This window comes from Phaethon aethereus (assembly GCF_964289735.1).
Source record: "Phaethon aethereus genome assembly, chromosome: 5".
Lineage (NCBI taxonomy): Eukaryota > Metazoa > Chordata > Aves > Phaethontiformes > Phaethontidae > Phaethon > Phaethon aethereus.
Window position 1 is genome coordinate 42,824,953 of NC_138579.1, and position 27,203 is coordinate 42,852,155.

General features: G+C 42.9%; 1 protein-coding gene across 1 annotated transcript in view; it reads right to left on the reverse strand.

Moving 5' to 3' along the window:
• Window positions 1-27,203, reverse strand: part of MAPKBP1 (mitogen-activated protein kinase binding protein 1) — a gene marked incomplete at both ends in the record, with an annotated part of 97,582 nt that overhangs the window by 14,208 nt on the left and 56,171 nt on the right. Inside the window, 17 exons of the mRNA XM_082000491.1 lie at window positions 103-251; window positions 6,472-6,597; window positions 9,489-9,552; window positions 10,142-10,253; window positions 12,287-12,362; window positions 13,401-13,522; window positions 13,975-14,045; window positions 15,791-15,916; window positions 16,304-16,395; window positions 16,507-16,691; window positions 17,627-17,773; window positions 18,781-18,970; window positions 21,261-21,421; window positions 21,940-21,957; window positions 22,566-22,748; window positions 23,584-23,721; window positions 26,659-26,829. Coding sequence (XP_081856617.1) covers window positions 103-251; window positions 6,472-6,597; window positions 9,489-9,552; window positions 10,142-10,253; window positions 12,287-12,362; window positions 13,401-13,522; window positions 13,975-14,045; window positions 15,791-15,916; window positions 16,304-16,395; window positions 16,507-16,691; window positions 17,627-17,773; window positions 18,781-18,970; window positions 21,261-21,421; window positions 21,940-21,957; window positions 22,566-22,748; window positions 23,584-23,721; window positions 26,659-26,829 — 2,131 coding nt within the window. The remainder of the gene's footprint in view (window positions 1-102; window positions 252-6,471; window positions 6,598-9,488; window positions 9,553-10,141; window positions 10,254-12,286; window positions 12,363-13,400; window positions 13,523-13,974; window positions 14,046-15,790; window positions 15,917-16,303; window positions 16,396-16,506; window positions 16,692-17,626; window positions 17,774-18,780; window positions 18,971-21,260; window positions 21,422-21,939; window positions 21,958-22,565; window positions 22,749-23,583; window positions 23,722-26,658; window positions 26,830-27,203) is intronic.

The following is a 27,203-nucleotide window of genomic DNA, read 5'->3' on the forward strand; positions in this document are numbered from 1 at the left end:
GAACTAGTAAGAAACTTGTCAATTTAACAACTGAATCTTCAATCAGAGAACTCCAAAATGTACCCCTCTTCAGATGCAGGAATGGGCAACTCCCATTTATACCTGAGTCTCTCTCAGTGTTGCAGGTGGACTGAATATGGAAAGACTGCAGCCCACGTAACTCATCTTCATCATTTCCTTCATCTTCACCATCCTTGTCACTGTCTGATGAGAGTGCAGGCACAGAGGACAGAGCAGAGACGGACTCGTGCCTAGGAGGCAGGAATTGGAAGGAGTATTATGGTGTATCTCAAGAATTGCCCACTATTTCAACCCTTACACCAGGCAGTTTTCCACCTTATCTCCACCCACACTCAGCAGGATGCCTCAACTCTCCCAAACAGGCCTCGCTCTAGAAAAACCCATCTCTGAGAAACAGAACAAGTTAAACTCTGCACAAAGGTATGTACAGCCTTCCACAGAAATCATCTCATATGTGTGGAAGGATGACAGAAATCAGAACAGCAGTAAACGAGTCTGAGAAAGTCAAGTGGAATGAAACTTGGCCTTCTGTTTCAGACCCCATCAAGTGATAAGGTCAAGACAGTAGAACATATTTGAAAGGCAAATATTTTTCTGACCCTTAAACATTTCCTCTCTGGAACTGTTTTACACATCAAAAATATCAGAGAGATACTTCCTGTTTGACAGGAATTGGGTATATGGCAAATTATCACGTAAGAGGCAGGTTCAAATCAAGGATTGCACCACACAGAACCTGAAGGCACAGCCCACACACCATAAGAGCACTGTGCTGCCTTTTTTAGCCTTCAGGCACAAAGAATAATGAAAACATATTTTGGGCAGATCTTTAATCAAAGTAAATCAGACAAGCATTCTCATATGGACCTCAGAGGCACTCCTAGCATAGAATTCCCCAATACCAATCAAGGACACTTACCAACACCAAACTCTATGTTCCCTCCTTTTTCTTCTCTTCCCCTTCCTCCCCTAACTCCTTCAAGTCAACAGAACCAAATGAACAAACCCGCTTTGGGCAATAATTGAACAAATGAAGAATCCCTAACAAATAAATTTGAGTAGCGCCTGCTCCACAGCCTTGAGCTACAGTGCCAAACTCATCATTATTGACATTTATAAGATATCACTGGTGGGTGCTGAGTGCGAAGCATTATTCATGAAATAAAAATAGCTCATCAACGAAATACAGAGCAGCCTGGTGAGAGACAAACTTCTCCTGCAGCTGACAGATAGCAGGCAGTATTGAAACATGGTAAGAAGTAGTTAGGAAATTTTAATCTTTTCTTATATAGTGGCAGGACATTAATTTCCATTCTATTAGGAGTGGCTGAGCAATAACTACCCAATCCTTTCAGATGAGCTTCGAGGTGTTCTGGCAAAAAGAACAGTGAAATTAACTGTAGTCTGCAGAGTCCTCCAGTGAAACAGTTTCATGTTGGCTGTCCTCATCTACTTTTGACATTTGAGTTTGTTAGTCTCTTCATCTTTTCTACTGTCTCCTTGTGTGTCCATCTTGTCACTTCCAGGTTCTTATGTCTAAGTAGGGGAATCCCAACAAAGTTCAAGCACCAGAGTACATTTGAGGTTATGCCATGTTTCATCCTATGAGGTATATTACATTTATATATGGTAGGCAATATTAACTTTGTATCAGTAACTTTGGTAGCATCCTTCTGCATGTATTCTTCATGGTTATTTGAGAAGTTTATTGAGGAAGAAGGTTGGGATCATTAGACGTTTTAACATTTAACTGATTGAATACCTCACTACAATGAGGTGATGTGGCAAGGCAAAGTTACATATTTGCTAAACTCCTGCATGTACTGTCATTGATGTAAACGAAGAAGGGAGGATTGCTATCAATGTGGTTTATATTACAAGCAGAAAGATGGCTTCTCTGTCTGTCAGATGGTGACTGACAAAATAAGGAAGGGGGAAAAAAAGTATATTCCAATATCTCAAAGGAGCTGAGTAAGACAATGCAAAACATATTTTGGAAGTCAGATGGGCTTTTTTTTTATATACCTCACAGGAAGTGCCAAACAAATTATGAAGTCACATGTGTCTGATAAAAATGTAAGGTATCTTGCAGTATCCCAGCAAAAACCCATGTTTCCCTTCCACATTCTCCTTTCTACAACTCAAATATGCTTTTCAAACCCAGTCCTGTAACTTGGAGATAACTGAATGGGGTTTTCAAAAGGATCTTAGGCCCACTGATTTGAAACTGAGATACTCCTGAAAATGAAACCTAGGTTCATAAGGTCTTGCGTGTTTTAACTGTTATGCTTGTGCAAGTCAATCCCTCAGTTTGGACTTCATTACTTTCTCCTTTCTTCACCTGCCTTCCTCTGTATTCTCTGGATATTCTTCTAAGCCCCTCTGTTGCACTCATCTCCTCAACATACTTCCTCAGTGCTTGTTCATGCTTAGATGGAAGTCAGAGCAATGTAGGGTGAGGTTTCAAGCACAGGAGCTGCTTCCAAATAAGCACCACACAAGAGCATTTTGAAAGCTAAGGAATAAAACTTCTGGGTTTTGCTGAATTCCTGCTGAGAGCAGGTTCAGCCAAACCCCAGCAAAGCATCATTATGCCAGAATGAATGTTTCAGAGTAGCTATTCCAGAATAGCATGTACAGACATGTCCAATTCTCATGATACATGCGACTTGGAGCAAGGATTTTAATTGTCCTTCCTCTTGTCTTAGTTCCTCAGTGAAGGAAGATCTCATTCTAGTACCATGCCTGTGTCTTGTTCTGTACAGATGGGCAGAGCGTCAACTGCACTTCAGCTCCTAGTTTCTGAAGGGTCTCCCAGTATGGAGTCAATGGCAGGGGAGGACCTTCAGTTAGAAAGTCTTCAGGACATATATATAAATTTAAAAGTGCCACATGCCTTTATGGAGTTCTAGTATTAAGACATCTGATATTAGGTACTCTATATTCGTTTGCATGTCCTGAATTCAACCCTTTTTTCTTTTCTTAAAACAAACCAGACAAGAACAGCAACTATCCATTTAAAGAGGTATGTTGTCAGCATTCCCACTCTGATCTTGTGCTACTTAAACCCTCAGTTCTAGGGGCCTATTTATGAAACTGTAACATCCTATGTGGTAGATATCACAAGCAGATTTCACCCCCCCAAAATGCCTAAGGATTTTTAAAAGAAAGTTACTCTGCTTTTCCCCACAGAAAGATCACAGTGCTTACTTCAGTTTCCCTGGTGGTGTAATTGCAGTAGTTCAGCACAGACTCAGGCACCACTTCTGATCTGACATCAGAAGCCTGCCCCATTCTGAGCCCTGGAAACCACACAGCTTTCCTGGACTGGACCAAAGCCTCACTGAGAATTTGATAAGGAGCTCTTCTTTCCAAATATATCTGACGGCACACAGTGCTTCTTCAGCATACATATCTCTAAGTTTTACACAATTTAATTTGGATAACATTTCTATCTTTAGCTGTTTATAGTAGACCTTCAATGAAAGTCGCAGAGAAAGTGACTTTTAAAATTAAAATAAAAAAATGTAAGCGTTCAGCTAAAACATGACTATAAGCCCTGCAAACACTCCACAGTAAAATCAATTTAAACTTCCCTCCCAAAAATTTGAGACAAGCTTTTCTATACGATAAATACATACCTGGATCAAAATCAAAACCCTATTAAAAGGCCTTTACATGGTTTCTTCTCTGAAAATATAAATGCCTCAAAACCAAAAATGTACCAGCAATACCAGCTGAGTACAAATTCTATTATCCTGAACAACCAAAGCTCCTCATGTTCAGCAGATGAGAGAAAAGCACACATCTGCAATTATCACAACCAGAGGCAGAACTGAAAGGCTCTCAGGGGCACTATGGAGAACATGGGCCATACAGGTCAGATTACTTCCAAAATAATCCACTGTCCCATAAAGGTGAGTCAGAGATATCCTTCAGAGGAGAAACTTTAGTCTCTCTAGAAGGTTTTGGATGGACTGAAAAGGCTGGGACTCTTCAGTTTGGAAAGAAGGCTGGATGGAGAGAGGTTATCATAAAGGTTTACAAAACCATGGGGACTACAGATAGGGGGATACCAAATTCACCAGAGCTCGCAATATTCAGAAGCGGGGAGCTTTCAACAAAACTAGCAGGAATGTGGTTTAACAGAGACAAAAAAAGTTCTTCTTTCCACAGAGAGCAGTGAACTCCTGGAACTTGTCACGAAAGGATGTTGCAGAGGCAGACAATATTACAAAGTTCAAAAAGGATTTATACAAATTCAGTAGACAATGGGTCTATGAACAAATACTAAAGGGAACCGGTAGAGATGTACGTCCTAACACCCTTGATATAACAATTGAGCATGAGGCAAATGGACTGCAAAGGTTCGTATAGCAAGGCTCACAGAGTGTCTCACTAAATAGCATCTTCCGTTGCCACTGTCACAGGCAGAATATTAGGCTTCACGGAGCACTGGTTTGACCCAGAAAGGCATCTTCCATGTGTTTGCACTCCAGATGTTATTCGCCTGGGCCAATCCCTGCCCTGCCAGCCACATCTGGATAGAGACAGCACTGTCCTGAATTGGAAATTTTCAGCTCCTCACTGCCTCCTCAGCTGACTTTTGTTTCCCCAATATTATTTTGATTATTCAGCCTGTCATACACTCACACTATGGAACTAGCAGAATGCATTACTTCCCCTACAAATTCTACCAATACTATTCTAAAGAAAAATCTAGTAGAACAAATGACATATCAACAGGCAGGGAGCTTTCTTATACTACTGTAAGTCCCTTTGAGACAACAGTTTTACACCACAAGATGCAACCCAACTCTCCATTACGACCTACACGGACAGACTTTGGAAACACAACCAGAACAGTTACTCAAGTTCATTAGTTTTCCTTCTCCCACCTCAGTAATGCTGGTCCAATAGGTTCTTCCTCCATATTCAGTCCCAATCCAAAAATGCTCTGGAGTTATGTCTTTGCTGATCTCCAGTGACCACAGCGGTCGATCAAAACTGAAAACAAGCTTTCAAAGCTGGCCAAACAAGTAGATTCCAGGCTTGCAAAGAGGCTACCAAACAAGTTTAATAAAGTGCTGGGCTTGGCGTGGCACTAACACCGCCCTTCAGCAAGCGTCTGTGACGGAAACAAGTATCACCTAATGCGGAAGAGGACTGGGATTATCTGTCACAGGCTGAGCCTCAGTAGGGTATGGCTGCAGCTGCTGGAATAATGGAGAGTCTGCTATAAAAAGCACATTGCTTGACAGCTCCAGAATTTTGGCTAGAAAAAAGGCTTCCTGAGTTCTCCTAGCATCATTACCGAAAGCACTTACTAGACGAGACTCGTTTCAAGAATGAGCAGATCAAGACTTTCCCAAATGAAACTATGCAGACAGACTTGTTTCAACATTGCTTGCTCCCAAAGGGAGTGGGAAGGTCCTTGTGATACTCAACACAACAACCAGTGTGGTAAGTCCTCCAATGCTTTGGCACTTCTATATCCAGAACTGAATTTCTAGTTATTTGGAGGAGGAAAACTGTGGGACATAGCATGAAAAATCTAGGTCTATCCTTTTTTCCCAACTTTGACCCTATATCAGCTCAGTCACGACTCTCTCCTGCACTGCTTACAGTCAAATTAGTCTCAGCTACTTACTAACTACAAAAAAACCAAATACATTACACTAATAATCCATAATCCCCTGTCTCTCTTGTTGTGTTTAAAAACAGGGCCTGTGTTTAAGCACCACTTTTTAAAGAAAGGTCACCAGATAAATTCAGATCTATTCAGTTTGTAGGCTGTGGTAGTTTGTTTTTAGATAGGTTGTTTACCAAGCAAAAAATAATAATATGATTTAGCTGCCAAGAACTTTTCGTATGGAAATTATTTTAAGATTTATTATTTATAGTATAATTATTTTTAACTATTTTCCTTTGAAAAAGGTCAGCTAACAAAGAAACAGCACAACTGTAAGGACTCTTTCAGAATTATGATCAACATGGCAGACTCATACAGCTCACAGGGATACTTCAGTACTGACACCACAGAAAACAGCCTTTAAGTGGCATTCAGCCTAGATCCGGAGAATTTTATTCATGAAGGAGCAAGGCTTCCCTGGTGAGATGCTGTGTACCAGCCTCAGTACTGCTAAGTAAACTGCTTACTAAAGTTTCTGACCACATCATTAAACTAAATTAAGACACAAGGGGAATTGCATACACATTGCAATCTGTGAAGCAACACTAAGTAAGTCTGTCTGGAAGATCATGGTCAGGCTTCTATATCCAAAGAAGGGAGGCACAAAAACCATGGCAAATCCAACAGAAGAGTCAGAGAACTTTTGGGAGACACTTATCAATGAAGACAGCAGAAACCTTACAGTTGAATCCCAGTGACACACTTTTCACACTAAACCCTAGAAAGCCAGTCGCCTCTTCTCAGTCTACTCTGCTTACCTCATGAGTCCAGCTGTCTTGTGCGGAGGAGACTTTTCTGCCTGCTTCCCTCTCTGCTTCATGTCAGACAGTCGCTGTCGCATGTTGATGGTCATCTCTGAGCTCAGACGCCAGATGAAGATACAGCTGCAAGAGGGAAAGGTGAGGTTGGGGTCAAGTCTCAGTTCAGTTTATCGGTATTCTCATTCCCACCGCAGAGGCAAACAAGAGTCCCTTTGTCTGTGGTGAGGAGAGACACACACACACAAACAGCTTCACAGAAACTCAATCTCATGACAAGCCTCATGACAAAAGGGTAAAACCTGCCTAGCAAAGACTCCCTGTGGGTGAGAGCAACTGCAGAGATATTTGCACAGACTCACCTCTGATCCTATACATTTATTTGACTATCTGACCAGCTGCTGAAGGAAATGCAATGAAATGAAAGTCCCTCCATGGTCAGCAGGACAAGTGGAGCCTACAGGCATCCTTTGCATCCTTCAACAGTGACTGAGCCTCTGATTGCAACTACCCCATAAGCAAAGCCTTCCTAATGCCCGTCATCCCATGGAGCGTCTGTGGTGTAATAATAGTTAAGCTTATGTGGCAGTACTTTTTGCAGTGCTCCTAATATTTTATTTGGACTCCCTCCAGGAAAGGTCTAAGGAATTTGATTGAATTTGGCCAATGGATTCAAAAGTGTTTGAGACAGGGAAACACACAGTGTGATTTCACTGGTCTCATTTTCTTCATAAATCTGACTAGAAAAAAAAAAAAAAAAGATTTCTTCATCATGTTAGGGAATACTGTATCTCATCTTCAGCTACTAGAAAGTAAAATGACCAGCTCTCTTTGAAATTTAACCTCAGTGCTAACTAATTCTTTTCATCGCACACATCTTTCCTGTCTGGCTGGGCATACTTACACTGATGTAGAAACAGAGGTGGTGCTTTTACTATCATTTATAGAATCCTACACACTACTTTGGAATCCAAAGGGGATTTAATCAAGTTCTTCAAGACTCATCAGTGACATCATACTCATGAGTACTCCAATTCACCATGGAATTTTCAATGCGGGGCTTTCCCCTCTTTCTTGCTAGTTTGTAAAAATTCATTTGCTCTGCCATTTTGAACAATGGCCATGAATTCTGGTCTCCTGGACCTGAGGCAAATGCCAAAAGCACCAGGATCCTGAATGCCTGCATCTTCTCCATTTTTTTCCCCTCTCATGAGAAGACATTTTAAAAGGTTTTATTTCCATGCCACATGAAAAAGAAAACAGAAACCCTATTTTGCAGTCTGTGGAGATTTTATTGAAACACTAAAAGTTCCCTTCTTGACCCAAGTGCCATTCCCTTTGCAACAAAGCTCAGGAACATTGCTCCCAGCTATTGAAGTCACACACAGACGCTTCCCATCAACAGTGAACACGCTGTCATCCTCACCCCCCAGCTTTTCAGCCAGGAGAAAGTGGTGAGGCACTGCATCTGGGAACTATGGCAACCTGAGGCAGTCAGCTGCTTCCCCTCAAGCAGCAGCTTTCTCAAATGTAACAGCAACCATAATCTGCTGCTGAGAAAATACTGAAAAGCAGGAAACAAAAGTCAGAAAGCAAATATGGCTTGTTCATTTATCCCCTCCCCACAACTATCAAACCTAGAGGTAGGCAGCAAATAGAATGAACTTGAAAATACATAAGCATTCAACACAAAGCTCTACAGAATTATGCTCCTACCTACCCTTTCTGCTGTCTTTTTTTTTTTTTCTCCTTTCAGTACTTTTCTGACATGGGTTTCGCAGTCCTTCTGCCCTTCTCCACCTCCATTTCTCTGTCTAGTCTCAGTTTTATCCCTTGCACATGCTGCTGTGTGTGAAAAGACTATTTTCCCTGTTCTCCTTTGAAAAACATGCTTTCTCAAATCCTTACAGCAAAGTTCTTCATGAATCCTTTCCTCACTTCTCATCCACCTCCTCCACACCCTTAGTGAAAAAAATGACCCTTTCACTCATCAAAATGGTCAACAAGGGGACACTGCACTAAATCATGAAGATCCTGGGGACCTCAAACCTTCCATGTTTCTGGAATTTACCAGAAATCCACAACAAAAGGACTCTCTTCTGCAACTTTTCCCCTAACCTATTTCAACACATGAAAGGTAAAGAAAGAGGAAAACCAAATTATTTTTATTTTGCTGAAAGACATAAATAATCAATTGATGCATTTTTTATGTTCTGTAACAACTCACCTTCTAAAACTCTTTTTCCAGTTCAATTGTGTTTTATTAATAGGAAAGAGGAAGAAAGAGAGAGAATCGGGGTTGCTCTGGCCTTGAAATAGCAGAAACTATCTTTCTCGAGGGAAAAATTTTATTTGGTTCAGCTGATTTAAGCATTCACTGATTCCAGAAGTAGTGGGTCCAGTCACCTTTACAATCATCATATTAGGCATGTATTCTGCTTTTCCCCCTTGGGCTCAGGCTGGTGATTACTTAAGCTTTTGGTGAGCTGATTTAGCTCACTAAATCAGCAGAAAACTCAGCTCAGGACCTGCATCGGCTTACTGAGGGGTCAGCTGCACCACAGCTGACTTAAGAGTGTCGGGGAAGAGGACCATATGGACAGGAGCAAAGAGCAGGGATGGGCCTGGTGAAACCTCACCAACAGGAGTACTGTAAGACAAAGTTTTGGCACCACTGGTCAGAATATCACAAGCTGCATTACATTACAGACCTTAAGGCTGGTAAGGGAACACGCCACATCCCTGTCTCCTTTCCAGCAGGGAATAGTACCTACACTCAAAAAACCACAAGGGAAGCACTCTATATGGTTGTCTCATTCCATGGAATGATAATATAAGCTCTGTGAGCTTTGCCAACAGCACACATTTAGGATTCAGAAAGCTCTGAGGTTTCTTTGGAATTCAGAAAACATCCCTCATTAAAAAAAGCAAAAAAATTCCACTTTCCTTCAGGACACACTTTAAATCCAGTGTGAGATGGCATGAACTGATACAACAAACAAGAAAACCCCTCTTACCTGTCACCAGAAACAGAGATCAGATGTTTGCAGTCGTTACTGAATTTCATCCCCGTTACAATCTCTGTGTAAAATAAAGCACAAGAAAAAAAAAAACCTTCCCTGAATTATTCCAATGGGCAGAAGAGATCATTAGCCAAACAGCCTATCTGTGCTCAGCAACTTAAAATTTTGATTAAAGCCAACACACTTCACAGATCAATATGCCCCAGTTACAATAACCATTTAAGAAAGAATCAGTCTTGACATAGAAAGGGTATCCCATGGCAAAATAAGCATGAAGACTGAAGTGCCTTTTTGCCTATAATAGAATAGGTCCTGCCTGGTAGGAGCTGAGGATATATCATAATGAAACTTAATATATGCTGAAAAAACACAGACTACCTTAAAGGCTATTAGAAAAACTGTGTAAACAAATACATGTCCTGACAGGGGTGTGTGCGCTTGTGTTTTGCAATGCAAAATGTGGTCTTAAAAAAGTTGAAATTGCAATGAAATAAGCTATTGCAACTTCTTCCAACCATAACCTACTCCAAAATACCCATTGGGTAAACTTTGGTGGGGAGGAACCTTCAGAAAGCTTGACTAGTATCAGACCCTACCATATAGTCATCAGCAGAGAAAATGCATTTCCAGAAGTTTACATGCCTTACCTGAATGTCCATACATAGTTGCAACACACTCGCCAGAATAGAAATCAAAGATGGAGAGGTTCTTGTCAGAACAACTGGTTGCAATATAAAGACCAGAGGGATCGGTTTGCACCTAGTTTAGGAGATAAGTGCAAAGACCTGGTGAGAAAGTGCCTTCAAACTGCATGAAAATGGTCCAGAATACCCAAGACCATTCATAGTAGTTGACAGACTAAAATGCAAGTAGCTCCCACAGGACTCCAAAAGTACCAGACTATCCAGCATCCCAGGACAAATCTCCAACCTAATCAGAAACTAAAGGCACTCACATAAAATGCCTTCATGACTGTGAAGGCACCACCACCAATGGACAGACTTATACCTCTCTCTCCTACCTCCTTCTAACCACTGGGGTCTTACTGTCTTCTGTCTTAAGATGAAAACAAAACAAACAAAAAACCAAAAAACACACACACATCAAAACACACATATCCCCCCCCCAAATATAATCACTGACAGAGTTAAGTGAAATATTAAAAGACTCCAATCTTGAGGATAGAAACCAAAAAAGAACTGTAGAGAAATTATCTGTGATAACAATGCTGTCAAATCTCCAGCATTTGCAACTCCTGGGTTTGGTTGTGCAAGAAATTGCTTTACCTTGGATCAAATATAAAACCCCCTCCAAATGCCCCTCTAGGTCTAAAGCAGCACTACACAGCAAATATAGCTACTGTCACCAAATATCTTGCTTTGTCCTTTGTAGAACTTTAAGGAATTGAGAGTGAAAATGTCTGGGTTTTGAGGGAGACATGGTATTTAAATAATGATAACTTTTTTTTGTTATGTTTATTTTGTTGCTGTATCTTTTGCTTTGCATGTCACCGTTTGGGTTCTACTTGTTAAACTGCAATTATATTATGATCTCAGCACAACATGCCAAGAAAGTTTAAATTCCAGAGACAACCATAATCCCTTGGTTACATAATTGTCCTAAAAATGAACAAAGCAACATTAAAAATAATTGAGATTCCCCACCTGAGCTACACATGAAAAAAAAAAAAACCCCAAACATAAAGGGTATTAAAAACAAAAAATCCAGTTCCCAGCAACATTTCATGGTTTGTGGTCTGAGAAAGACATAATCAAGCACCTGAACTTACCAGCAATAAAGTGTACTATCAATTTTTCATTTTCATTACTCTGGCTTATAAAAATCTTTGTAGGAATTATAATAGGCAAAGAGAAAGAGAACTTATCTTTCTCTGTGAAACAGAAGTGGTGACACTGAACAAAGCTGTTTGCTTTCCTCTCCCTTTCTAATCAGTTATTTACACCCATCAATAATACTGCTGGCCTATGCAAATGAACAGAAATACTTGGTTTAAAAAGTAGAAAAATTATCAGTGACAACAAATACGATGAAGAAGCTTGTTTGGCAGCTTAATTTGAGAGATATTTTGGTTGTGTCAATTAGTCTTCCCCCTTTAAAGACAAGAATACAATTCTTCCACATCCCAATGTGCTGGCATCACTCAGGACAGTGACAGAAGCAGGTGTGCTACCCTACCCGAAGGCCTGGATGCACTCAGCAGTGCGAAACATGAACAGACTCTCTCTAAGCAGTACCAGGCTTGTCCAGCACTCCAAAGTCCAAAGAATATGGGCTTTCCAGGGCAGATGCTACTAAATTTCATTCAACTCATAATGAGTGTCACTTGTATTTGCCCTCTAGCAACCACAAATTTCTCAAACACCGATCAACAGGCAGCTCCACCTTAAAAATCCTAACAAAAATAGTCAAAGCCAGAATGCGCTCTGGAGCGTGAAGTAAATTATTAAGGTAAACGGACTAAACCATCTCATGACAGATATTGGTGCAGTTCTAGTTGCTTATAAAAGCATGGACCTGTGCCTCACTTCAGAAACAGGACATCAACTTCAGCATTCACTGACTCTTTTCCTGATGGAACCCAAATACATTACTAGCCCTTAAAGATGGAGTTAGAAGGAAGCAGCAGCAGGATAAGGGACAAAGGAAGCCAAAAAAAAAAAAAAAAAAAGTTACTGTGTTCAGATTTGTATTTCATTTTCTTAGCCCTGAGCTACATTCAGAAGAGCTGGAAAAAAGGAAAAGAGCAAAGAGGGGGAGAGCAAAGAGCTTACTTTGATAAGGGTGCCATCTTCACCTTGGGATCCCTTGTAAAGTTTCTTCTGCTTCCCACTGCTTATGTTGAAAACCCTGAGGGGAACAACATAAGACAATATTGCTCATTTTGCCCAGGTACTGCTCTGTGGCTCTTCTCACACGGATCATTTTCTCTTTCTGCTCCTGATTCCACATGAGATACAGGGAACCAGGCCAAGCCACAGGAAGTGGAGAAATTACCTCTATGAACTATAATGACCAACCACTTAAACGGTTCAAGAAACAACTTTCAAAGTAACATAGGGGCCCAAGACTGGATGATACGATATCAAGCAGATTATCTGAATAAAAATTATGTCTTGATTCTCAAGCCAATAATCAAAAACAAGTATAGCATCATGGCACTGAAGGAGAAGTCAAATGCGAGGGAGAAAACCTTGCTGTGCCTTGTAATGGCTAACGGTTATGTAGCAGGCATGGCTCCTCCATGCTATAAAAATACCTGTGGCTCCTTCATACTAAAGGAAAGGGTTAAGAGAGCAAGATCCTTTATGTACATTAAAACACAAAAACAAGTAACATTCAGCAGTGGTATTTCACCCGGATACAACAGGAGGAGACACACAACTACAGAGTCTCCTTTGCTTTGAAGGTAGAAGCAGACAAATTGGAAAAAAGGATAAAAAGGGAGCAGAGCATGGATTCCACTTGTCCAAAGACAGTCATAACTAGCTGAATTTTAGGTTCCTACAGTCCTAGCTATTCCACAGGACTTCACAGCTTCTCACTAGACATATCTTTAAGAGCAAAAATTACCACAGCGCAGAAGTTCTTGCCCCACAGCTCAATGCTGTGCCAAGGAAGGCACACTTGCTCTCCCAGTAGAAAGGCTTTGCTCTGCAGAGTAACCCAGTGAGCAGCCAAGAGTCTCACAGGCATTTGCATATATCCACAGCTTTTTATCAGTGAGGGGAAAGGCAGAGTTCAACCTCACAGAGTGTGAGATGACACCTCAGAACTGCCTGAAAATGCTGTGTCAAATAACTTTGAGGAACAATGATGGAGATGGGGCCATCTTGGCCAACTCATTTATGACTGCAAAAATATTTTCAAGACAAGAAGTAAACTAACCTGATGTTACGATCTTGGCATCCAATAGCTGCATATTTCCAGCTGGGGTCCACATCCATGTCATAAAGAGTGGTCTTCCTAACAATGTGATGTGTTCGGGTAAACTGAACTCCTTCTCCTGTCTAAGCATGTGAGTAAAGACTGTGTCAAAATCAAGTAGTTAACCCATTATTAAAAACTTCTCAATACAGATGAGTCCTCTTACACAGCCAGCACAAACCAACCCTTCCCACTAACCAGGTCTGCTGGGAGCAGCTGGGAATGGAGGCACAATGAACTCCTCTCTCCAGCCCATACTCTTTCACCACTCCTCACAATAGTCCTGACAGTGAAAGAAAAGCAGATATCCTAACAGTTCTCTTCTTTGCACCTTGCTGAGAGAGGTCAGGCTGGGAGCAGCTGCATGCTTCACAAAACTAGTTCTCTGAATGTAATCTCTTGCATTGAGTCAGTGGGAGACACTGAGGCTGAAATAGCAATAAGCTCATACCGAAACTCTGATACCACTCTTTGAAGTAGTTCCTTCATGGAAAGATTATTTTTAAAAGTGCACAAAAAGCTGTAATAATGTTACCTTCTGCGCAGTGCGGAAATAGATGCTCTTGTCTGCCCCACAGCTTATCATTCGCACTTTCCCATCATTGGCTGGAACAAAAGGCAGGAGCCGATCAAAAGATAAACACAGATACAAGGCAGAGGATATCTTTCAGTTTATACCACTGCTCATTTATTCCAGTCCTGATTACCCAAGACTGACTCCTACCTAAGCAGCAGGATGCTGCAGCAAAACAGAAGCCCCTTCTCAGGGCCAGCATTTGTTAATGCTCAGAGTCCCTGAAGCCTTAATACAGAGGCTTTACACAACAGATTAGGATGTAATTCTGTCTTCTCCCCCAACAGAGAATGAGCTCACATGCTCATTCTCGATGTGCCACAGCACCCTGTAGCAATGTGACAAGTTCACACTCAGTATGAGCTGAAAACAGGCAATAGGCACTTTTCAGTCCTCAGAGTCAGTCACATGTTTCTTGCTGCCCTCTCTTACTGCAGGGTCAGGCTTTCCTTCTTCTCCTAGCACTCTTTTGTAACCAATCCTTCAGCAAAGCAACACCTGATAAAACTCCATGTAATGAAAATGGATCCAATATTACACAAGTCCACTTGAACTGCACCCACTTAAGAGCAGGGCTGCACTTAGCTCACAGACTAGCACAAAGGCCTTCGCTGCCAGGGCCTCAAGTGCAGTTCCCCCACCGAGGAGTTTAGTTGGCTGCATTTAAGGCCAGCTCGCTGATAAGACAGAGCTGTCAGAGAAACTTTTACTCGCATTGGAGCTCCTTGAGAAAAAAAATGAAAAAGCCTCACAGCAGCTTTGGGGAGCCTCTCCTATGAAGCTCCAGCAAGGTCCCTGCTCTTCAGCTGGGAGCTCCTTTCAAACTGAGGTTCTCATCCTTGAACCCCAACTGAGCTACACTGCAGCAGCATTGCAGCCACACCTGTGCCTGGCCACGTACCCTACTGATTCGAATCCTGACCCTGACCCATGGACTCAGCTTCCTGATTTGAACTTGAACTTGCTTTGCTGCTATGGGCTTGCCTGGCAAGCACCTAACTGTGGCTGACCCTGCGTCACTGTCTCCAGACTGATCCTGACCTTGAATTACTGATGTGTCTTACCAGTATGGATTTGTCTGGTGATGTGGACTACTGGTTGGATGTACTGTCACTGGACTTGATCTGTTCCACCTTGTTCAGGTACTGCGGGACTTTCCCATTGCCAGTGAGGCCACTACCTTTGCTTGCCTTTGTGTCTCCCTTGGCTACTGGCTTCCCCTGGCAGAGCAGCCAACCCTTCTTGTTCCCTGACAACAGCAAAATACACACCTCACTGATGTCTGACCATCAGTAGTAACTGAGTGCTGAGATTGCAATGTGCTCCATTACCACAAATGCAAAGTCCTACACTGGTTTGCAATGACAAATTTACTTGTGACTAGTTGTGACTAGTGTTTTTTGTGGATTTGGGGATTTTTTTTGAGGATGACTGTTCCACTTCTCCTCACTGAGAACAGTGTATAGTCATCTGTCATCAGTTAAAGGGAGTAAATCATTACAGAAAACAGCTTCCCAAAGAAATGCTGAGGACTTCAATCAGAAAAGGCTTTTTTGAGTGGGGAAGAAAGAGAGGAGAAAAAAAAAAGGGAAAAGAAGGCAAGTTATCATCAAATATCATCTTTTGTTAGGACTGCAGCTACAGAAGATGACAAAAAAGCAGCTGCAGCTTCAGCCTGGCCTAGCCCAATGTTTAAGCAGTTAAAATTACTTTACAGCCACAATGGGACAACAGCAGTGCTCAAATCCCACTTTGGAGGAAGGCTGTGATTCTCTACCTGCAAACTTCACAGCAGTGATGGAAGAAGAATGTTCATCCAGGGTCTGCTGCAGGCTGTAGTCCTTTCCAGCATCCAAGACATGAATCAATCTATCCCGACTGGCTGAGGCTAAGAGCTTTAAGCCTGTCAGAAGATCAAAAAGAGTGCAAGACCATTACTAAAAAGTCATTTGTTCTTCCGGTCATTTTTTTTAAAACAGCTTCTCAAGACATCTTAGGGACAAAACATTATACTGTAGCTAACTGCATAGACGGACACAAAAGAACACCCCTGGATTTCACACTATAATAACAGACAGAACAAGTTTCAATCTCAACCTACAATATTCCACAGAAAAGTATGAGAAAGAAGTCTTTTTCAAAGTCCGGCTCTACTGGTCTAACACTACAAGCCTGCTCTGAAATTCAGGAGTACCTCACCACTGAAGGTTCTGACATACCACGGCTGGACATTCTGACTTGCTCAACACTACATTCATATGCAAAAGATAAGAAACTCAATTGCATTTACCTGTGTCAGGTTTGGAGTACTCCAGACATAGGATCTCAGAGTCATGGGCTTCCACCTTCAGCATTTCCCTCAAAGATTGCAGCTCATATATCCTAAGACACAACATGTCTGATTTCAGTATGTTTAATAAAATTAGCAAGACCTGGTTTTGATCCTCATGTCTTTCCAGCCCACAGTCTGCACAAGAAACTCTATGAGATTACCTGAGAGTGCCTATTCTGTCCCCTGAAGCCAGGTGCTCCCCACTGGGACTCACACAAACAGTGCGTATCCCCACCTTCGTATCCGTCACTTGTGCATCAGCTTTGTCTGCACTTCCTGCTGAGTTGTAATCAGTGTCCAGAAGTACCTGAGTGTTGTCATCTACATAAATGATCTTCATCAGGTCCTAGGGATACAATACACCCAGAAATATTAACTAGTTACATAACATTAAAGTGAAGCATCTGCCTTAGAAACGGGGCTCCTGGCCAACATATACACTCCATTGGCAGTAATGCTGTAATTGGTGGGATCTTTTAGCTACGAGCAAGCACTCAGCCCCTTCATACTGTAAGATGAAAGTTTCACAGCTGTGTCTCATGACCACCCTTTGTGAAAGATTCCCCTTCAAGCTAGGAACGAACAGCATCTCCCGCACAACAGACAAGCTCTGAGAGTAGTGATTACAACGTAGTAGGGGACACAGCAGGAATCTGAAAGACTTCTAGGGATCATCCAAGTCAGCCTGTGTCTTTTGAGAGCTCTCTGACAGAAAAAGCAGGAGCTTTTTCCACCGTGAGCAGATTGCTGAGAACAGGCAGGTCAGGGCTGCTATGCCCATGGATCTTCCAACACAATTGAGAACAGAAGCAAATGTCCATAGGTAATCGCTGTTCTGTATGAGTATGCTCCCTCTTATATAGACAAAGTAAGTATAAACTGTTTCTCATTCGATTCTCCCAAACTTCTGCCTCATTTAATGCACCTTTTCCAACAAATCTTGAAGTGGTTACACATTACAGAGATGGAGAAAAAGAGAAACAGCTCTCCCGAAGCATATGGCATGAGGCATTTTGGAAGAGACTAAGCTTGAAGAATTCCTTGGGTGATTTATGGAAAGAGAAATAGTCCCCACGATCATTTCAGACAAACTTTCTTTCCATCTGATACTCCCTTCATGTTTCTTCAGGTTCATACATTTTACCAGACTTGTGCCCTGTTTACAGAGAAGCCTGTGTTGACTTAGAGGTCCAAAGAAGTTTGGTCTTTAACTTGGGAGTACCTGTGCATGAGGAAGAGCAACCCCAAGAGCAAGGAGGTGATCAAAGCCTGGAATCTTACATTGCTGAGGATGTTGCGGTGCAGGGCTGTGCCGTGAATGTTGGAGCTCTCGGTGTTCCATAGGCGAATGGTGTTGTCAGAGGAGCAGGTGATGAAGGAACCAGGGGGGAGGCATGACTGATTGTTGTCCTTCACCTCCGGATACATCTAAGGGCAGGTAAAATCAACCCCTGAATGAGACTGCCTGGCACCTGGCATCCTAGACACTGGCAGTAGGTTTCAAAACAAAATGAGATAAAACAGCTGTCCTCTGTTTTGTAAAGGTGAGAGTCAGCCAGTTCTCCTAATGACAAACTGTTTGCAGACCAGAGCTTCATATTCACTTCAATCGAATGCTCAGTGATCTTCCCTGAATGTAGAACATCCCTTTAAGAAGCATGCAACAAGCCAGCATCCTTTGTTTCTGATAGTTCAAAGAGAGCACCTCAAAGACCACACAACAACCATCATGCAGCAACAACCTTGCACTGCTGTTTGCAGCTTTCAGCTACTACTGTCAATTTATAATCCAGAAGGGAAAGATGCAATTAATAAATAATAACAAAAAAAGTCCTCAAAGTCTTCCCACTTTCTTTCTACTTCCCCCTTTCCTGACCACTGTTGGACATATTTCAACGTATTAACAATTAAATTGTTTCCTGTACCTCCTTTCCATCCCTCTGAGGGAAAACCAACTAGACAGACTGGAAGATGACAGCCACTTGAGAGACTAATTCAAGATGCCCTGGTAAGTAAGGATCAGAGTTGAAATCTTATCACCTTTTTCATTTCTTTGACTTTGGAGCACTTGCTCACCACAGGCCTCAAATAATTTTTTTGAGGTCAATAGTAAACTCTTGGGCATTTCGTGAAAGGAGCCCCTGCATACAGCTTTGTCCAGCTCTGCCCCTTGTCCCACCTCTCACCTTTTAACAGTGAGATTTTTCTTCCAGTTACACACTGCATCTAATGCATTTGGTCAGCCATTGCAGTGCAGCCAAAAAACTGTTCCCAGTTCCAACTCAAGCCCTGTAGCAACCACACTAACCACAGGAGGAAATTTGAGTCAATTCTTTCTCTCTGCAGTAAGTGTTTGCATTCAAATTTGGCAGCTCTTCAGATGACTTTCTCAGATGCAACTCGCAATCCAACACTTGTGTCTGCAGACAACATACCTCAATGTTCCACACACAGGAAGAGTGGTATAAAGCGGAGTACACCTTGCCCACTTTCTTCGGGTCTTTGACATCCCACACATATAGGCTGTGGTCATTGTATACACAGGAAAGCCACTGGTTGGTGGGGTCAAAGGTCAAGGCAATCGTGTCTGGATACTTTGCATCAGCCATACCAGAGAAAAGACGACTGTACAAAGAGAGAACAACAGCCTGGTTAACTTGTGCTCTCTTGGAATCAGAGCAAGGAGGTGAAGCATGAAAGCTCTGATTCTCCACAGGGCACTGGTGAAATGAAAAATACACTGTGGCATATATAGGCAGAGAGAGTAGCTGGCTGGAAAGACCTGTGTCTCGAACAGCCAGAGTCCCAAAAGAAGCCTGAAAGTCCCACAGCAAAAGTCATTCTCCTTGCCAACCAACCCAGAGTCCCACCACAGACAGGCAATTGACTTATTCTGAAGAAGGACCAAACAGGACATTTGATCATCGCTGGAGATCATCATCTTTTACCCCTGCATAACCAGGTGGTAAAATCAAAGTCAAATAATCTCAAAACAAAGGGAAGAGGGAGGATCAGCTTTTGGTGAGTACTATATTTTGTTTACTGATTGCCAGAACTGCTCTTGCATAGGACCAAGCAGAAGAGTAAGCACTGCACTCAAAAGACAGGAGCACACCAGCACAAGGAACAAAGGAATGATTCGTTTCAGCAGCCGCTTGTCTGACATGCTTCCCTTCCACCCCTACCCCACACACAAGCCAGCTTGGTGCTGCTTGCAGCAGCTCATGAGATAGGCAGCTGCACATGGGTACAGTCCTTTTTAGACAGGCAAGCTCTCTGATGCAAACTTAAAAACAGAGGAATTCTGCAGAACAAGGAAGCACCTCTTTCCCCAGATTAGACCAATATCATGCCACGTGAACCCTATCTGCTCTGCAGGGGTCCTCTGTGAAGTCCTGCTGCCGTGCATGTAAAGAAGGAGCTGCTCTCTTGACCTGAGGTGAACACAGCCATCCCACAATGCTGCTAATGATATTGAATAAGGTAACTATAGCCAGAGTGCCAGGGTGTTGAGAGCAGGTAATTGAAAAGGACTGATAGAGATGCAGCAATGAGGGCCAAAACGCATATAGTACACCAGACAATTGGAGCCCTGCTTCTGCAGGTGCAAAGCTTTCAGGGCTAAAAGAGTGCAGCCCAGATCCTACCAAAAAGTCATGTCATTGATATAGTTGTGGGCAGATCATTGCAGGCAACTGGCATCCCACAGAGGCTCTGGCATACATGGGAAAATAAGGGAGTCCAGTGTTTTCAAGCTTCTTTGGAAGTAATAAAAAAGAAAAAACGTTGTTAAGATTGTAATCAGTGCTACAAATGCATCTTTAAGAATCACATGAATATTTTTGCTCAATCGATGCATGAGAGCAGCAGAGAGTATTTTTAAAGGGTCCATGTATACAATTGCTTGATTTTAGCATTACCAGAAACTGGTAACATTTTAAATTGTTCTTTTTACAGCTCCCTTAATAGAATATCATTATCTCCCACTGATCTTCTGGAGGACTATACAGTGCACTGTTTGAACCTTTACCTCAAGTTCCCAAGAAATGCTTAGATAAAAGCTGTTGAGACACAAGAAAAAAGAAGGAAAAAAAAAAAGAAAAAAGGAAAACAAAAAACAAAAAGAGTATATATCAGTAGACATGGGAACTCCAGATATCCAGTGGAATGATGGCTGGTGCATTCATACACCTTTGGATTTCCTTCCCCACTAGTGACAGAAGTGAAAGAGGGCAACAGAAGATTGGGAAAGCCTCCAACCAGGATTGGCAAACAGCAACACATGAAGGGTTTTCTCCAGCGTAAGCCTTCACAAGCTGGCAGACAGAATTGTATGGAAAACACATTACCCATCTCAGAAGGTGAGAAATAGAAAGCCAAGGCAGAAGGTACTGGAGCAAGGTAGGAAAATAAGACAACAGAATGCACAAAATAGAGGGGGAAAAAAGACTACGGGCAATAGTAGGAGATTTGGGTCTACAAAAGATCGCAAGGGAGCCTTTGAAAATGTGCCCCATGAGAGCCTGAGGATCTCTTAGCAACATCATTGTATTGCTACAGAGGAGAGTCTTCAGCCCTTACCAGTGAAAAGCGAAGGATGTGCCATGGTACAAGAATCACTGAATTGTGCCACAGCATCCTGTGCCCTCTGCCTGCTTGCTCATAGCAACCAATGTCAAAAGGCCACCAATACCCGAGCAATCCCAGGGAGATGAGGAGCAAGATATGCTATGTAGTCCAGCAACCAGCTTTGGGCTGTAGCCCTGCCATGCAAGGCAAGGCTGCAACAACTCTGGGAGATCTGCAACAGGCAATTTAAATCCATAAAGAGAGCACACTCCAGATGGCAACGGTCTGGGAAACAGTTCTCACCCCCACAAGCCTCCCTTGCTCCCTTCCACCCTCTCCACGGTACCTGGCCTCAGTCACACTCGCGATGTCTGTTCCCAGGAAGTGCGGCTTCGGCAGTGTGGTGACAAAATGAAGGTTCAGAGGGTTAAAAATCCGCACAGTGCCATCAGCGCAGCCACAGAAGATGTAGTCATGATTCACAGAGATGCAGTTTGCCACAGTGGTCTGAGGAGGACACAGCACACAAGAAAGCTAATAAGCAATGCACTTTCACTTCAAAGGTCACCAGACACACGACAGGGAGAATAGCAAATTGACAGACAAAGGAGTCATGGTGAGAAGAGCTGAAATGAAGTAAGGAAAAGCCTAAAAATCCAATTTTCCTTTCTGAGGGGCTTCCCAGCCAAGGTCCACTGCAAATTCCAAGTGGTTAAGGAAAAAGCCTAGTTCTTCTGCCACCCATTATGGTGGGAGGTCAGCAGAGCTATACATTTGCTCCAGCTGAGTCTTACTCTGAACATTTTTTTTTTTTGTTCCTCTGTGGCATTCAGCACCACTGGCAGGCAAGCAGCACCTCACCCTGTACCAGCAAGACAATACATTACCTGTCACAAGCAAATAAGAAGAGAAAAAAATGGATTTATTCCCCCTCCCCTTGGGTTTTGAACAAATGTCAGAAAATGGTAGAAAATGGAGTGTGGTGATAAGGGGATGAGTTCAATGCAAACTTCTCTCCAACTTACTGTGAAGCTGTCTGTATTCTGAGCGAGAGTGAAAGGCAGATTTTAGAGAGGAAAGGAAAGAAAAGAAGAGGCATTTCACTGGAGTGAAAGCATGGAAATATTTTTCCATTGATTTTAATACACTAGATCCTTTCAGGTGGGCATTTTAAATTCCAGCTAAAGGAAAATAAACATGACCAAATTCTTAACTATGGGCCAACCTGGTGGTTTAGAATAGCCAAACCAACTAGTACCTTGGGAACCTGCATTTGAGATGCACAAGCCAAGGAAGACTGCAGAGCGGGTAGAAATCTGAATCCTTCTAAAACTCCTGCTTGTCCAGTCCAAGCCACGAGGGACAACACAGGGATTGCCAAAGCTACATCAGGACACTGCTTTGCCAGAAGGGCAATAGCCATAATGCTGAGGCTGGAGAATGAAAGAGCCTCAATGATTAATAAAATCCCCTTGCCAAGAAGCAACACTATTTTTGCCTGGCCTTCCAGAGTAAATCACAAAGTGGCAGAGGCCCAATGACCTTCACTGCTGGTGGTCAGCTTGTGCTCCCTAAGCGCCCTTATTATTTGTTGTTCCTGCTCTGCTTCAGCAGGCACAAATATTGCAGGACAGGAAGATGTAAAACTCACCCTCAGCTCCACCCACTTGTCTAGCAGCCTTTTTTCATTGAATTCACAGAGCAGGCCTGAGGACGTGATACAGAAGGTGCTGTCAGCTTTTTTGCCCCTTCCACATGCCACATCTGCAAAGAAGTTATTCCTCAGTTCTCCAAGCAATCCCGAGCGACCTAGCAAGGGCACTGTGGCATTGACCTACCAATAAAAAACAGTTTGTTAGAAATAGAGCAAGGCACTCCAGGCAGACAGACAGCTTTCAGAATGTCAAGCCTTAAGTACTGAAGTGCCTTAAAGAAAGAGAGCTGCAAACAGCCTACAAGGAGAGGTAGTGACATGTTTTACTTGCTGCAGACCCATTGGTTGCTTAGTGTGTTGGAACCATCAGTATTAGCACGTCAGTGGAACAGAACACTATCAGTGCCACCAAAACTATGCATCCAAACATATGACCCAGAGACAGCAGATCAATCACTGGAAGAACGAGCCTTCCATGGCCAATCTGTGATTTATACCAAATGCCAAAGCAGGGTCCAAGCCTGAAGTAGGAACACCTGTTCATGACCATGCAGAAAAATTATCGTATGTGGATTCTGTCCCCCAGAGAAGAACAGGACAGCTAAAAGTTTAAACACTTCAGTTGATGCTTCAAAATAGCATTCACAACCTTTTGTGATGCTCATACCAACATCAGACAGCTCTCCCTCTGTGCTCCAAGGAGTTCAATGACTGCAAGCTCTTCTCTATTTTTTTTGTGCTTCAGTATATGTGACTTCTAAAGAACAAGCATGCTGCTATACAACTCCAAGAGCCATGCCCCTACCTCAGCGCAGGGTAAGACAAGATTTGGTGCTTTTTGGTGCTACCAGCACATGGAGAAATTGAGATTGAGAGCCAAGGGTGGAGGGTTATCCTCAAATCCCATCAAAAAATCAAGGAGTTCCCACCTCCCACAGCTCACTGAGGCAAAATCCACCCTGCTGTAAGATGGAAATGTCTGTTCACAGCTTGGCCTTGATGCACCTTCTCTCACCTTGGAGGTTTTGCTGTCATCCAGGTACCAGAACTTGATGTGTCGGTTTCCAGCAGTGACAAAGTAACTGCAGTCCTCAGAGAATGACACAGCTGTCACTTTACTTGAGACTTTGTTGGCTGCCACTACAATGTTTTTCTGGAAACATAATTGTTTAGATAGCTTAATTTCTTTGCTCAAAAGCAAAGGAAACTCATTTCAATTACAGGCACATATCCAGTACAAGCGCTGCAGCAGGGAAAAGGTGAGGCCCAAACGATTCCCCATTCACCTCTGAAAACAATCTCCCCAGCATTAGCTGGGAGGGTTGATTTGGCAGACAGCACAATCCACATTTACATTCAATTCCACTTCCACATTGACTGGGATCAAGAACAAATCAGCAGGCATTACTGCCCGCAGGAACTTGCTGTCTGAGCCTTGACATGTTGGTTTCACAATCACTGGGAGCTCAGAGCAAACCCATTTTCCTTTCTAAAGAGAAAAAGCACACACAGGGCAGCACAAGGAGGAGCTATCCCAGCCTCCAGGCAGCAATGAGAGCAAGACACTCAAGATGGGGAACAGGTGTTTTCTTCAGGGAAAACAGTACTGGTTCCTCCATAAATTCTCTCTTCTCTTTAAAGACATGACACTTTATCGAAAGACCCAAAACACAAAAAGACCATGTCTGTATTGGAAGGGACAAAGCAAAATCTGCTGCACCCCAAAGATGCACCTCAAGACGTCAAAGAGGTTGGGAAAGGAGGAAGAACACGGCAGGGACAGAAAACAGGAATGGACACTGCCCGAGCAGAATGATCAGATGGCAGAAGCTCCACATCCACAATACCAGCATTCAGTTTTCCACTCCCTGCCTTTCCCCAGAGATGGGTAGAAGTGAGAATAAGAAGTTTTCCCCTCTGCCTGTGGTAGGTTTTCAACCGTGCAGCACATGGTTGACAACAGTGCACCACTTCAGATTCTCATTCTGTTTCCTTTACCCCTCCTTTTAGGGACTTGGTTGCTCCCAGTCTTCCCAAAGCAATGCCCTCAGCACACAAACCACGTCATGCTGAGGGCCCCATCGGACAGTGTGCTGACACCACTGAAGAAACTGGCAATAGATGAGACCAGGCTGCTGCACCGTCACCATGGAAGACCCCCCCAACCCGGACTGGGGGAAAAGCAAGCAGGACATCCATTAACATAATTTCTTGCAAGACGGTGCACAGAGAAAGGCTTAGGACCCTTGCAAACCTCAACATCTGGACAACTACCACTGTTGTGGTCTTTCTTCAGGGAAGCAGGGGGACCCTACAGACAACAGGGGTTTTCTTTTCCATCACAGTCAAATGACAGAGCAAGTCTCCCAGCCAGGAAAAACGGGGAAATCAAAGCAGCAGCACAGTGGATAGAAGAAGAAGGGTTGTGGTTAAAAATGCAGGAAATGTGCTTCAGGAGATCTGGCTTTCACATCTTGGTCTCTTATTCTTTTTTGACTTTGGTCAGGTAAAGTCCCTCTAGTTTTCATACCCAGCCTGCAAAATAGAGGCTAGCTGGACCTCCTGATAGTCACAGTCTGGAGCGTATGTTTAAAGTGTGTGTTATTCAGTGCAGAACAGTGAGATAGTCCTTACCTCACAAGCTCTCATGCACATGATTATAAATAGGAATAGTGAACAGAAAAACCTGCATAAGCAAGGGAAAACAAAGCTACTTGTACTCAGTCCCACACATGCCACGCATTATGACCATCTCCAAGTCACTACTTTCATTTGTATAAGCAGAAAAAACCAAAAGGCTGAGCCCTCAATTTTCAACACTTACATTTTATCACTACACAGTTCAGCTACACAAAAAAATAGCAAGGTCAAACTTCAGCTCATGCAGGAGAGGACTAACAGTGAGATCTTAAATTACAGCACAGGAAATGCAATGAAGAGAGTAACATACTAAATAAGCACAGACTTACAAGCTGCAAGAGAAGAGAAGGCTCCAGGGAGACCTTATAGTGGCCTTCCAGTACTTAGGGGGCCTACAGGAAAGATGGGGGGGGACTCTTTACCAGGGAGTGTAGTGATAAGATGAGGGGTAATGGTTTTAAACTTAAAGAGGGTAGATTTAGACCAGAAAGTAGGAAGAAATTCTTTATTGTGAGAGTGGTGATACACTGGAACAGGCTGCCCAGAGAAGTTGTGGATGCCCCATCCCTGGAAGTGTTCCAAGGCCAGGCTGGATGGGGCTTTGAGCAACCTTGTCTAGTAGAAGGTGTCCCTGCCCATGGCAGGGGGGTTGGAAGTAGACGATCTTTAAGGTCCCTTCCAACCCAAACCATTCTATGATTATGTGAGGTTTAACAGATGCATTGAAGTTCTTTTTAAATCGCATCTCTTTTACAAAGGGTTACAGCACCTGAAAAGGTAGCAGGAGCTGAGTAAGTAGTTAGCATTTATTAATACAGAAGACTCCAAGCCTACTGACAATAAATGTTTCTTTTCTTATATACAAACAGCACACCCTTAAATGTTTTCTAGAGGATAAGACATGGGCTTTCTTTCCACAGAGTGCTGCCCCAACCTGGTGGCAGACAGCGTGATCTCCATCGGCTTTCACCCACTGTGATTTCTCTATGTTCCCTTTCTCAATCATCAAGGATAGGATGAGAGTATCACAAACCCTGACACCACAAAAGGAAAACAAGCCAAGAGCATCCACTACACCACAAAAGAAATCCCTGGCTGATAAGAGTTTCTTTCCTCAACCTCATAAATTAGTTTTTTAATAAGTCTCTAAAAGAGCACAAGGCTTTGACAAGTTTTCAAAGTCCAGGCTTTTCTGACTGGCCAGAAAGATGTCACACGTCTTCAAGTAGAGAGAATACCCCTTTGCTGAAGTGACTTAGACCTTCCCTAAGGGACCATAGCTGTCTCTCATGTCCAAAGTTGTCTGTGTCTATGAATGTCAAAAACAAACAACAACAGTATTACAACAAAGCAGAAAGCAAGATGGAACCAAAATAGTTAACGGTCAGTCTGTCCACTCTTTATAATTTAGCAACACCCTGTGGTCCACTAAACCTCCTGGAGAACTTACCTTCCATGACCATACATTGACAATCATGTCATGCTGGTACCCCACTGAAACAATGTACTTGGAGCTGGGGGAGAAGGCCACGCAGGCCACGCCGTACTTGTGCTCCTGGAGCTCAGCCACCTGAGTTCGCTCAGCCACATCCCATACCCGAACTGCTGGCATGTGTCCACTCTGGAGGGGATGAGAGCAGACACAGAACAGGAAATGTAACCCTCGAGGTCAGTTCTGACAGATACAAGCACGCAAATGTGTGGGGGCTTTGAAAAAGATGTCTAGATGATGCATTCACAACAGGGTTAGAGGTTAGACCTCAGTTCCTTCAACTCTTTAAAGCTCAGGTTGAGATTTACAACCTAAGGACTATATGCATTTCAACAGGTGTCTACAAGAATTAATACAATCTCCCCCACATTAATCCTTTCTTATGCTACTCACAAAACAGCCAGAGACTAGAACAATACTTTTAATGCACGTCCCTGATCTTTGCAATGGGAACTCATAGCCAGCTCATGAAAAGTATTATAATAGATCTTCTCTCTAGACTC